The sequence below is a fragment of the Vulpes lagopus genome, chromosome 13 (genome assembly GCF_018345385.1).
Source record: "Vulpes lagopus strain Blue_001 chromosome 13, ASM1834538v1, whole genome shotgun sequence".
Lineage (NCBI taxonomy): Eukaryota > Metazoa > Chordata > Mammalia > Carnivora > Canidae > Vulpes > Vulpes lagopus.
This window is the reverse complement of record NC_054836.1, coordinates 45,891,665-45,904,835: the sequence shown is the minus strand read 5'-3', so window position 1 is coordinate 45,904,835 and position 13,171 is coordinate 45,891,665. Positions and strand designations below refer to the sequence as shown.

Genomic DNA, 13,171 nt, shown 5'->3' with positions numbered 1-13,171 from the left:
CTTGCCAGTTTGATTAGGAAATGGTCAAAGAGTCCTGGAGGGCCATCAACCCAGTGCAGCCCTATGCTCTGGACAGAAGCCCTGTTGCTGCTCCGAGAACGAGGGCCACCATGACGCCTTGAAAAGCCCATGATGATCCCAGGACAGATTCTGCATCTGTCCCTGTGGTTTCACTGAGGCACAATGCTGTGCTTACAACACATCAAGGTTCCAACCACTCTGTATGTGCCCTAATGGAAGCCTGAGGACACCAGTCTCCAGGTGCTCTTGATTCTGAGTTCTGGCACCCAACTGCATATCCTGATTTTCTAAAGGATGACCTGAAACAACAGGGCTCAGCTCAGGCCTGCCCTCATGAAGGCCACTATATCTTGCTGGTGAGGTGGCCAGCCCCTTGGTCATTGCTTAGTCATTATATCATTACAAAGGAAACTTCATCTAGTCTCTTGGTCATTGCTTAGTCATTTTTTAAAAAATTTTATTTACTTATGATAGTCACAGAGAGAGAGAGAGAGAGGCAGAGACATAGGCAGAAGGAGAAGCAGGCTCCATGCACCGGGAGCCCGACGTGGGATTCGATCCCGGGTCTCCAGGATCGCGCCCTGGGCCAAAGGCAGGTGCTAAATCACTGCGTGACCCAGGGATCCCCATTGCTTAGTCATTATATCATTACAAAGGAAACCTCATCTAGTCTCATGAGCAACCTGTTGCTCTATTTTATAATGAAAAACATTGCAAGTTCAGAGGTGCTAGATCCCTTGCCCATGGCCACTGTCATTCATTTCCCAACTTGTTCCAGAAAGGATTTAAATCAGCTTACAAAACTACACGCAGAATGAAATAAAATGAAAACTGCCAGAAAGATAAAAATGAAACCAGCACTGTGATTAGTTTAGAAAATAAAATCCTGGCCCTGACGTTCTATACACTTGATTGAAATGGATCACAAACTTGCTTTGATCTCTCTGGTAACCACTGGCAAAAGGGGGGAAAAATACAGTCCAGTGTCCCAAAGTACTTTTCTCATAGGAAGAAGCCTTGGGTCTTTTTTCAGAATCTTTAAATACTTAGTTCACAAACAGTATTAACCAACATTATTTTCTACATCAAAACAAAAAAGAAATGAGGAGGAGGAAATAGGTCAAGGGGAAGCTATAATAAGACCAGAGCTATTAAGATCTAAATTTCCAATAGAGCTCAGGAGCCCTGACCCCCACCCCAGATCTCCTAGGAATGATGCTCCTAAGTGCCACTTATACCCTAGTAATAACCTTGAATCACCACCTGAAGGTTACATTATGCTCAAATACTACTAAAGAAGACAAAGAATCTTGGCATGAAGAAAGTCAGAACTTGGCACACATTTCTTCTCCAACACTTTGTATTCTTGTAAGGAAAACAAAACAAGACATATGAACTCCTTCTATGTTCAATCTCTACCCTCACTGGAGATGAGTCCAATTTTTTTTAAGGTTCACATCTAAGTACTCATCTAACAGAATGAATTGTCCCTTCTTCACCGCCCCTTCTGGGTCAGTACTGTCAGCTGAAATAATTTGTGAAGAGCACACTGTGAAAACTTTAATGAATTTCTAGTCAGCTCTTGGTTTTGTTTGCTTTGCTTTGTTTCAAGAAAAAGCATTCATTTCCATGCCAGATATGAAGCAGTTCTTCCAGATGGGTCTAGAAATGACCACAGAAAAGAAAACTGAAACACTTTTTTCAGGTTCTGGAACCAGGTTGAATAGATTACACTGAAGGTAAACTCCACATAAAGCAGGCTTCTATGTCAGAGCAATGAAATAATATTAATAATAAAACTGCCATTGACTGAGCATAATTTGCCCTATGGAAGGCCTGAAGTAAATTTCCATGTAGAGTTCAAGCCTCGTAACAAACCCCCACAGCAATCTGACAGGTCCTCTCACCAGAATTTCTCACCAGAAATCCTCTCGCTTTCTACACAAGAGGTACCCAGGGCTTCATGGGAACCTATCTGCTCAACAGCACACAACTTGGCAGTAAGGAGCTCAGAAATTGATGCTGGCTACAGAGCCTACTTGACAGCTATGCCACATTCATTTTGTACCACTCTATCCATCACTTATTTAAAAATCTTTCTTTGCTTATTCATTTTTCCCCATTTAGTCATCCAATATATATTTTTGAGTACCAAAAAATATTTATATTCCATGTACTTTCCTTAGGCACTGGGTACACGACCATGAACAAAACATATGAGCTTCAAAGAGCCTACAATTTAGACGTGATAAGGTTTTTTAAAAAACCTTAGGATGCGTGGGTGGCTCATTCAGTTAAGCAGATGTCTGCCTTTGGCTCAGGTCATGACCCTGGGGTCCTAGGGTCAAGCCCTGCTTCGGGCTCATTAGCGGGAGTCTGCTTCTCCCTCTCCCTCTGCCATTCCCCACTTATGTTCTCTGACTCTATCTCTCTGTCAAATAAATAAGTAAAATCTTCTTTTAAACGATACTATAATACATTTTTCAAATCTACTATGATAAGAGAAGTGCAGAGTGCTATAGAACCATAGAATAGGGACAGGGAGCCCAGAATTGATGGAGTCACATCAAACTATATAAAATGGTAAAGTTTGAAATGGTTAAAAAAGAGTGCTTGTATTGTACTTTCTGTCAGTATTTAAGAAACCGTAAATCCAAAGATAAGTCAAAATTGATTTCTACGTATAGTAGTTGTCCAGTGCCATGCAACAAGTTTAGTGGCTTAAACAACAAATTAAGTGGCTTAAAACAACACATATTTACTATCCCAGGTTCTCTAGATCAACAGTCCAGGCAAGGATTCTGCTTGGAGTCTCAAAAGGAGAGACTCCAAGTGTTGGCTGGGGCTGTTGCCTCATCTGGGCCTCAAATGGGCAAGGATATACTTCCAAGCTCAAATGGTTGTTGGCAGCATACCCATCACTTTTTTCTTCCCAACAAGTGTGTATTTTTTTTAATTACTTCATTTATTTTTAATTGGGGTATAGTTGACATACAATATTAGTTTCAGGTTACAGTGTAGTGATTCAACATTTACAGACATTACAAAATGCTCACCACAGTAGGTCTAGCTACCATCTGTCACCATACAAATCTATTACAATATTATGGATTATATTATTTATGCTGTCCTTCTCATCCCTGTGACTTATTTATTCCACTCCTGGATATTTACCTGAAGAAAACAAAAACACTAAACCAAAAAGATACATGAAGCATTATTTACAATAGCCAAGATATGGAAGCTACCTAAGTATCCATCAATGGATAAGGAAGGTGTATATACATACAATGGGATATCACTCAGCCATAAAAAAAAAGAAAAAGAAAAAGAAAAGAATGAGATCTTGCCATTTATGACACCATGGATGGACCTAGAAGGCATTATGCAAAGCCAAGTAAGTCAGACAGATAAAGACAAATACTGTATGATTTCACTTACATGTGGAATCTAAAAATCAAAATGAACCAACCAACAAAATGAAATGGAAACAGATTTATAGGTACAGAGAACAACCGGGTGGTCGCCCGAGGGGAGGGGCTTGGGAGAAAGGTGGAATAGGGGAAGGGGACAAAGAGCTACAAACTCTCATGGCTTCTATAAGTGTCAATCATGACAGCCTCCTTTCTGGTCTGCAAACAGGCCACAACATCCCGCCCAGCATCAGGGCCTGTGCCCTTCCCCCTACCCTGGCTGGGCCTCCCCTCACCAGTCCTTCCCATCTGCCATGGACTTTCCTCAAAGGAAAGCTCCTCATGCAGACTTTCTCCATCCACCTAATTCAAAGTTGGCCTCCTCCAGCCTGCCTTGTCTCCTCCATTACTCTTCTCACAGTTGGCGGTGACCTTGTTTCTTATTTAGTGTTGCCTGCTCACACTAGACTCTGGATCCTCTGAAGGAAAAGCTTTTGTCTCTCTTGTTCAGTCCTGAATTGCCAACCTACAACAGACTCTGGCACACAGCAGGTGCTCAGTTGAAAGTTGTAAAAGAAGCAAATTAAATAATTAATGAAATCTTCTTCCAAAAACTCATGGCAGAACAGGATATTTAAAGTCTGAATGTATAGCGAGAGGCTCTGACAGCAGCCATGGAGGTTCTTGCCAGATATCCTGGACTAGGTGCCCTGTTAGGTTGGATGCCTGGGCTCAACAGGTGGCCCCCAATGAGTCCCCTCACCTTTCAGTGTCCCAGATAGCTCAACAGGGAAATGAAGAGAACACTACCCATGTCAGCCTTGCTCTCACGGATGGAAAAGGCCTTACATTCATAAATAATGAAAATATAAGGAAGCTGCACCAGACTGCCTCCTGTTTACTGAGAAGTAATCAAGACGTCCCCTAAGCAGCCAAGAGAGATGCTACAAAATAATTAGTGTTTTACCTCTGACAATGACACTCATTCAAATGTGTTCAAAAGCCTCCCAGAATATAATTGCATCCCAGAATGTAATTTTCTGAGGAGAAACACTGCAGGATTCTAGGAAGTTTATGCTGAAAATAAACTCAAAGCTAAAATTAAAATCAAATTGAAATTAGATTTAACCTTGAGCCAGACAGGTTGTGTGGTAAAGAATTAACCCCTTGCCCAAAAGTCTGGTTTGGACTTTGGCTCCCAGTGGGGTGGTCTCTAGGGCCCTGGAATGTCCTGCCTTTCAGGAGTATTGTTGTTTTTTTTTTAACCTGGTGGCTTTGGACACTAGACACTTAACAATGTAACTTCTGATTGAGGCTTTGGGCCTCATGTCAACATGGGCCCCGAATTTCCAGAGGAACCAGATAGTAAGGGCAACAGTATGACCTCTGAGGGAAGCTGGAGACCAGAAGTCAGCCATAGAGGTAGCAGGTGGTAGTCCCAGTAAAATCTTTGGACACCAAAGGCTCAGGTGAAACTTCCCTGATTGGAAATACCCTGAGAATGGTGAATATTGCCAGCATGGTGGCCAAGAGAACCTAATGCCAATCCATGACTCTCTAAGAAGTGACAGCAGAGGCTCATGCTTGGACCTCGCCTGGACTCTGCCCTGTGTCTCCTCTGACCTTAATCTGACCTTTCCCTATAATAGACTATAATCATGTGTATAACAGCATTTGGTGAGTCCTGTTAGTTCTTCTAGAAAATTATTGACACCGAAGTGACTTTGAGAAATCCTCTGAACTGGCAGTATCAGAAGTAAGGGTTGTCTTGCATGGCCTGCGCTCCCTCCACCTCTGTAGTTGGTTAGCCATACAGTTGGCCTAAACTCTCCTCAAAGGGTAACCTACCTGCTAAGATAGGTACTGTTTCTCTTTTGTTTCTTCTTTAAAGGATAATCATTTATTTTTGATATGAAAATATAAACATGAGATGACTTTAGACTTGGATACGATGATGTCCCAAGCAAACCCTGGACCTTTCTAAGTATACTCATGTATATTTTTTCTGCTTTGGCCCCAAGAAAATTGGACTCACCAGGAAGGGCCTTTCTGAACTGAAATCTAGGCACTTAGAAAGCAGTTTAACACTTTTATTTTGGGTTATTTGGTGGAGCAAATAGGAAAGAAGCTACGTGTGACTGATATGGAAAAGACCAGATATAAAGTCGAGGGAAAACCACATGAGGCTTTGGTTCCAACCTGCCAGAAGGCTCAGGATCAGTGAAGGGGTGTGACTCCTCAGGGAGAAAATAATGAGTGGTGTCAGGACACAGGGTCAGTTGGCCCCATGGCAAGATTGCCCCATGGGAAGTCAGTTGTTGTGCCTCCATAAGAGGAGGCTAATCTGAAGTCTGAAGACCAACTGGGAGAGACCAACACAGAACTGACTATGAACCAAAACACTGTGTACGAAGGTGGCAAGGCCAAATCCTAGCTGAGAGATAGAAGAGGAGCTGGGTGGTCTGAGTGGCTTTCAAGTGAATTGTGAGTAGGCGGAGGTAGTGCTGAGATCCAGAGGCAGTCACAGCCGTAGGCTCATGCAACAAGAAGGGCTGGCAGGTCTTGGAGCATCGAAGGTGGACCAGAGGCTCTGCCTGCCGTGACCAGTGTATTCCCCGTTAGGACAGAGCTGCATGCATACCCTGTAAGTGCGTAACTGAGTGTGGTGATAAAGACCTAAGATGGACTTGGAATTGAGCGTAGCAGAAGTCACAGTTCAGAGAGGATAGAGATGGGAGAGAGGCTAGCAAAGGAGCTGAGAAACATTTCATTCCAGGGGCGATGCTGGGTGAAATACAAAAGGGTAGAAAAGACATTCCTCATTCCCCAGCGAACCTAAAATTCAATGCTGGAGGGACGATGGCAGTGCAACATAGCATGTGTTAAATCATGATAAATACAATCAGCATATCTAAGAAACTACAGAAAGAATATCTCTAGTGGCCTGGGATGAGGCTTGAGCTGTACCTTCAGCTTAAATCAATGTATAAAATGAGGGCATCCCGGGCAAGGGAATGACATGAACCCAGAGGCGGGAATGTGTGTTGTATATTTAGACACAGTGAAAGCAGTAGCTTAGGGCAGAAGTTAAGAGGAAGGGGGGGGGGGGGGGGGGGGGGAGGGAGAGGGAGGGAGGGGGAGGGAGAGAGAGAGAAAGAGAGAGAGAACACACTAATGAGTAGAGAAAACATCTGAACTTTACGGGTGGATTTATAAGGACTCAAGTCTGATAGGTGATACAACTGAGGTGTCTTACTGCCACCCGGTGTCAGCGTACCTTCTTGACAGACTCAGAGTGACTAACTCATCCTAAAAGCTTAGTATGCCAAATGGAAAATAAAAAGAAAGGCCTATAATGTCACACTTCAAAATGAACATCTCATTTGGTTTAGGACTCTAGTTCTTTAAAAAAAAAAAAAAAGAAAGAAAGAAAAGAAAAAAGCTTTTATCTATTTGACACAGAGAGAGAGCACGAGCTGGGGAGCCGCAGAGGGAGAGAGAGAGAAGCAGGCTCCTCGCTGAGCAGGAGTAGCTGCAGGGCTCAAGCGGAGGACCCTGGGATCATGACCTGAGCCAAAGGCAGACACTTAACCCACTGAGCCACCCAGGGGCCCCAGGACCCTAGTTCTAACGGCAATTTGAGACAGGTTATTAAAAGCTGTCGACAGAAATGTTCTCAGCATGTTCTTCTTTGAAGTGAGGCAAGATCGAGTTGATTTTAATTATAGAACAGCAGTTAGTTTTATATGACTTTCTCATGCACAAACACATACACACAAAGCCTGTGCTCCTCGCCCGAGCTCTTCTCTTGTTTTATAATAAATTATTAGTTTCCTTTGTAGGAAAACACAAAGTGGGTCATTCACAAAGTCTGTGATCTTCTCCTGGAAGGAAGCCTCGTCAGTCCCTGGACACCAGTATATCCACCACCATTGTGCTAGAGAAGTTCCAGTGTTCTCCTGTGCTACTCCCACCTCCTACCTCCCGGTACCTCCGAGGGCAGGACACATCTGTGAATCCTCTGGCATTACTTCAATTCCTTACAGCTGTAAAAACCACTGCATGGAAAGAAAAGAACATTTCCTAGACTGGGAATCCCCAGACACTTTCTCAAAGTGGACAAGTGAACAGAGTTTTCTGCTCTGGTGAATTAGACCCCAGTAAGGAGGGCACAGAGAGGAAAACAGCCCCGAGATGATTGTGGTCTGTAAGTGGCTGGGCTTTGCTGCAGTTCACATCCATTTTCCTGACTTCTCTGAAACGTGGGCCTGCCCCAACTTTAGAGGCAGGTTTCTTGTAACTATGTTATCCTGCTTTCCTGGCAGGATAGACTTTCCTGGCAGGTTAGACTTTCTTGTAACTATGTTATCCAGGATTTGGGGTCTGCATAGGGAAAGACCCCCATTGCTGATGTCTCACACAGCAATGAGGTCTTCTCCTTCTGCATTTGGACCTGCACAGCCCAGCCCCACGTCCTGGCTTCTCCCTGCCCGGGGCTGCCCAAAGCTCCTGGTCAGTGTGGCCCAAGGCAGCAGCGGGGAGCAGGTTTGAGGCTGGTTGCAGAGAATCTGGAGGGAGCCTTCAGGGTTGAGGGTGGGGGGTGTCTGCTTATTCCTCCTGGATATCTCAGCTGGCATCTGGACACAGAGAAGGCAACATGAGGCTGGGAAAGTCAGGTAAGCACGAGAAACGAGAAGAGAGGCGTGAACATACTCGACACATCCCCCACGGGGATGCCTGTGCATGAATCCAAATAGAATTCAAATGACCTCACATCAATTTTTCCACAGTCCACTACCTCCCCAGCTACTAGGATGTCTCCGTAACATACCAGTGAAGGAGGATGCAAAAAATTATTAAAGGGAATGATCTAATTGAAGGACTAGTCAATTAGCGACTCTAGGACTTACGACTCCTTATCAACGCAGCCAGCTAAAATTTTTATGTGATTCGCAATTAAACTACCTCGCACCTAAACATATTCAATTGATAAATTAAATGAAATTATGCTGATCACAAAGATTAAATTAATATCTAATTAAATATTACATTTTTATGCCAAATGAGGCCAGGATAGGTAGAAGTGATTTGTACTGAAAATTAGCAAAACCTGAAAAGTTTCCCAGAAGAGAAACAAAAAAATCTTGGCTGATTTCTTATTCATTTACAAAGTTTTTCAAGTTTTTAGACAATAGATTGTTTACTATTTAAAATGTTGAACTAGGGGCACCTGGGTGGCTCAGTCAGTTAAGCATCTACCTTCTGCTCAGGTCATGATCCCAGAGTCCCAGGATCAAGCCCCGCATAGGGCTCCTTGCTCAGTGGGGATCCTGCTTCTCCTCTCCCCCTCACCCTACTCGTGCTTGACTGCTTTCTCTCAAATAAATAAATAAAATCTTTTAAAAAATAAAATAAAATGTTGAACTGGATAAAAGGTCAAATAAGATGAAAGATTTACATCCTTGACATTTCAAAAGTAAACACTAATTCAAAAAAACTAGACTTACTACTTTCACTTTAGAAGATGGTTATCTCATATTTATAACAATGTGCTCTATGGAACTTATCATATGATTAAGAAAACCCAAAAAAAGCTAACATTTCCTCAGGGAAATATCTTCTTTGTTCTCTCTTCTCCATGTCACACAGTAGTATCTAGAAGACTGCATTTGTATTTCCTTAAAGGAATTACTCGGGCAGCCCCGGTAGCGCAGCAGTTTAGCACTGCCTGCAGCCTGGGGTGTGATCCTGGAGACCCGGGATCGACTCCCACATCGGGCTCCCTGCCTGCTTCTCCTTCCGCCTGTGTCTCTGTCTCTCTCTTCGCTCTCTCTGAATGAATGAATAAATGAATCTTAAAAAAAATAAAAAAATAAAGGAATTACTCATATTTCTTTAGGAGGTTGAGGGGAAAATGCAAGGAATCAAATTCATACACAATTGATGTACATGACTTTTCACGCCATCAAAGCAAATCCTGGTCCTGTAATGATTCATAAATAAGGTCACAGCTATGATCATGACTATGTTTTTGGATTCATTTTAGAAATTCCGCCAGTGACATAGAATATGTGGGCAAAAATTTACATGCATGAAATATCATGTGATTGCCATTTTCTTCTTCATTTATTTTAATATTTAAATGTCATACGATGAACATATATTACTCTTATAAAATACATTTTTAAAAAGGATTACAATGGAGCCCTAGCCTATCTCACTCAGTGTCACCAATGAGAAACAGTTCATTGTTAAATTGTCCCGTGGATTTATCAGTGAGAATCTATCTAACCAGTTCTCCATGATATGAGCAGGAGAAGATATCAACAATCAGAAAGACAGGTGGCTGAGCTGGGGGCAAGATTCCCCAGGGAAAGAGAGGGACAGAGGACGACAGCACACTGTGCCAGTACTGGCTGTCCACCACGTACAACATAGCAGTGCCCACTGTCCTCAGTCCTTGGAGGAGCCAGCCCACCAGGCAGTCACTGTCATACCCATTCTATGGCTAAAGAATCTAAAACTCAGCTAGCTACAGGGGCCACACAGCTAGAAAGCAACAGAGCCAAGATTAGATCCAACTTGATATCACCCAACACATTCTCCATCCATTGCTTCCTAAACCCTCTCTAAGATTTGGTCCTCACTGCTGATCCCCTGGGAACAAAATGACCTTTCCATGGTGACTTTATTTTCTTTTTCCTGCCACATGTATGCTGGAAAGAAACCCAGGATCTACCCAACGTGGGCCTCCCTCCCTTGAAAATGCACGACGAAACCCTCTTGGCTGGGGCATGAGATCATCAGCAGGATGTGTGACAGGCAGGATTGTCCAGCTCCGCTCCCTGGAGCCCCCCCGCTTCTCCCAGGAAGATGTGGCTGGCCACGGGAGGGTGCTCTGCTACTACCCCATGCACAACAGAACAGGAGCTCACCTCCCCTCACGTCCCGGGCTCCAGTCCTCATGCACAAAGATCCCGGGTGCGTTCTCATGAGCACCCCAGCCTCTGCACATCAAGCCCCTTACACAAACAAGCGACCCCCACCGTGCTGCTGTGGCAGCTGCAGCAACATCCAAGGACAGAAGGCGAGCATCTGCCTGGCCACCTAACAATTCCGGTTCTCTCTGTTCATGTCTATGTCATTTCTCATGACTTCTGCCAAGGTGCTCATCATCATATTCCTGTTTGCAGTCCAGAGATCATCACATGAAATAAATCGCCAAAGGGAAAAGAAACAGAAATTTGCACAAAGGAACTAATCTCTGCAGGCCTGCTCTCCAATGTCTGTTTTCAACACACTCCTTTGAAATGGGATAAAAATCAAAGGTGTAGACTATTGGGGCCCTGAGAGAAGTATACAGCCTTTCTTTTCTATGTTAGACAGAGAAGAGGCTAATCCAAATCTGCAAATGCAGCAGAGGAGCTTCCACAAGAGTCTTTATACTGGTTCATCATTTAATTTAATTAATAGAAGAAATTGCAGCAGCCATAGGTTAATTACAGAGCACTTGCCATGTGTGGGCACTGGGCTGAGCATATACATTTACGTTCATAATCTCACTAAATCTGAATTACAACTCTCTAAGGTACGTTCTTTTATTATCCCCACTTCACAGATAAGCAAACTAAGGTTTAGAGAGCTTAAATAATTGTTCAATGTTATAAAACATCCTGATTTTTAGCCCCGGAAGACCACAAAATTCATAACTGCTATGCTCTACTGCTTCCCCTCAAGACCTTCAAGGGATGGGTGTTTAGATTCCAAACGAGGCTTCATTTGTTTGTCCAGCTGCTTAACTTGCTCCAAAGTCTTACATTAAGATCTTTCCATTTCAATAGACAAGGGTGGGGTCAATTTAGGGGGTGGTACAGGAAGGAGGAAGAAGGGAACCCAGTGAATTCAAATTATAACAGGAAAATGGCTTGAAAGAGCTAAACGTAGGAGTCGGGGCCAAATGGTTTGGCAGACGCAGCCATATACAGGGGTGCGTGATGACAGGGACAGTCCTTTTTCCACTCCACTTTGAGCTGTCTTTATAGAACTTTATCTTTTATGTCCAAAGATCAAATAAAAAAAGATCACATTTAACGAGAACTAGGGGAAATAAACTGGTGGCAATTAAAGAGTAAAAATAACTTCTCTGTGGCTTCAGACCACAGGAGCTTTCTCATTTTAAGAGGCACAGGCAAATCACTTCAACAAGGCCTTTTGGGCTGTGTCGTCTCATGTTTCCTCCCACACCCATGGTGGTTAAAGTTATAGACAGTCATAGATCTTGAACCCATGGAATTGTGTAATAAATGGAAGTACAACCAGGCCAGACTCATCAACTCTCAAATGCAACCTTGCAGCATGGAAGAAAGGATTACGGAATCCATATTCTCAATAAGAGATTTTCCTTTTTTCCATCTTTGAGCCTTCTTTCTACTCTCCCCTGACTTTGGATGCAAAGTCTGAGACTTGGCCAACACCCAAGGAATTCTCATTTCACTGCCTTGTTTTCCACCTGCAGATTTTTGGGGGCTAGACAATGAGGCAGACTTGAACTCTTCCTCAGGCCTCAAATAACCAAGCTCACTTAAACGCCCAAAGGCAGCCAGAGTCATTTGAGATTCCCACCTCTGTCCTATACCGCTGCCATGTAGGCAGAATTTGGAGATAACTCCTCAATCTCAGAGTCAAGCCTAACACCTAGAAAAATCACCAGCTTCCCACTGAGCCTGCAGACACACAAAAAAGAATGACCTGTAGGAGACAGTTCCAAAATATTCCCTGAAATCTCTTAATTTGGGGTATAGCATGGGACTGAGTCAGAATAAGATCAGTCTCAACACAAGAAAGAAAAAATGTTTACCTTGTGCATCGGGGGCCCTTGTTTTGTAGGCCAAGAAATTTGAAACACTGTTTCAAGGTTAGTCAATCCTTGGTCTCTAACCCAAACCCATCCCCCCAAACACTGTACCTACCGGTAGAAAGTAGCATAGTCCACCGTTGAGTGGCAGGTCTGAAACTCCCAGGACTTGAGTTTCTGGCATTCTCGATGAGCCCGGAGCTTTACCTTCACTGTCCCTTGACACAGTTCAGGCACTGGTTTTCTCTGGGGTCTGTTGCAGAACTCATTGGACTCTACCCTCCAGGACTCAGCAAAGTCATCCACATCAAACTTGAAATTTCCATCTCCACCAATTAAGTCATCACGCTTATGTCCATTGTAGTTGCCACAAAGACCACAGAGCTTGCCCTTGAGATGGGGGGCAGCCATGACTTCGACAAAACTGTCTCCATCCCAGGATATTTCCAAACCTAGAGGAAAAGGAGAAGAAAAGAGGATCAACCACTCTTAAATTCACCAATAATTCCCAAGTGCATATATCCTTACATAGCACACATGACTAACCTCCAACAAGGAACACTAAGGGTCTATCCAAACTCTTGGTTACTGTTTAATCTCACCACACTAAATGTTGTATGATATTACATTAAAACCCTTAATTTTGGGGCAGCCTGGGTAGCTCAGGGTTTTAGCGCTGCCTTCAGCCCAGGGTGTGATCCTGGAGACCCAGAATCGAGTCTCACATCAGGCTCCCTGCATGGAGCCTGCTTCTCCCTCTGCCTGTGTCTCTACCTCTCCCTCTCTCTCTCTCTCTCTGTTTCTCATGAATAAATAAATAAGATCTTTAAAAAAAAACGCTTAGTTTTTGGAGCTCAAAATTTTTAAACCATATAGAACTTGC

The 13,171-nt window shown here is 43.5% G+C and overlaps 1 protein-coding gene across 2 annotated transcripts in view; it reads right to left on the bottom strand.

Moving 5' to 3' along the window:
* BMPER (BMP binding endothelial regulator) overlaps positions 1-13,171 on the bottom strand; it is a 242,578-nt gene that overhangs the window by 61,293 nt on the left and 168,114 nt on the right. For both annotated transcript variants that reach the window (XM_041728257.1, XM_041728256.1), the window contains exon 13: positions 12,404-12,740. In XM_041728257.1, coding sequence (XP_041584191.1) covers positions 12,404-12,740 — 337 coding nt within the window. The remainder of the gene's footprint in view (positions 1-12,403; positions 12,741-13,171) is intronic.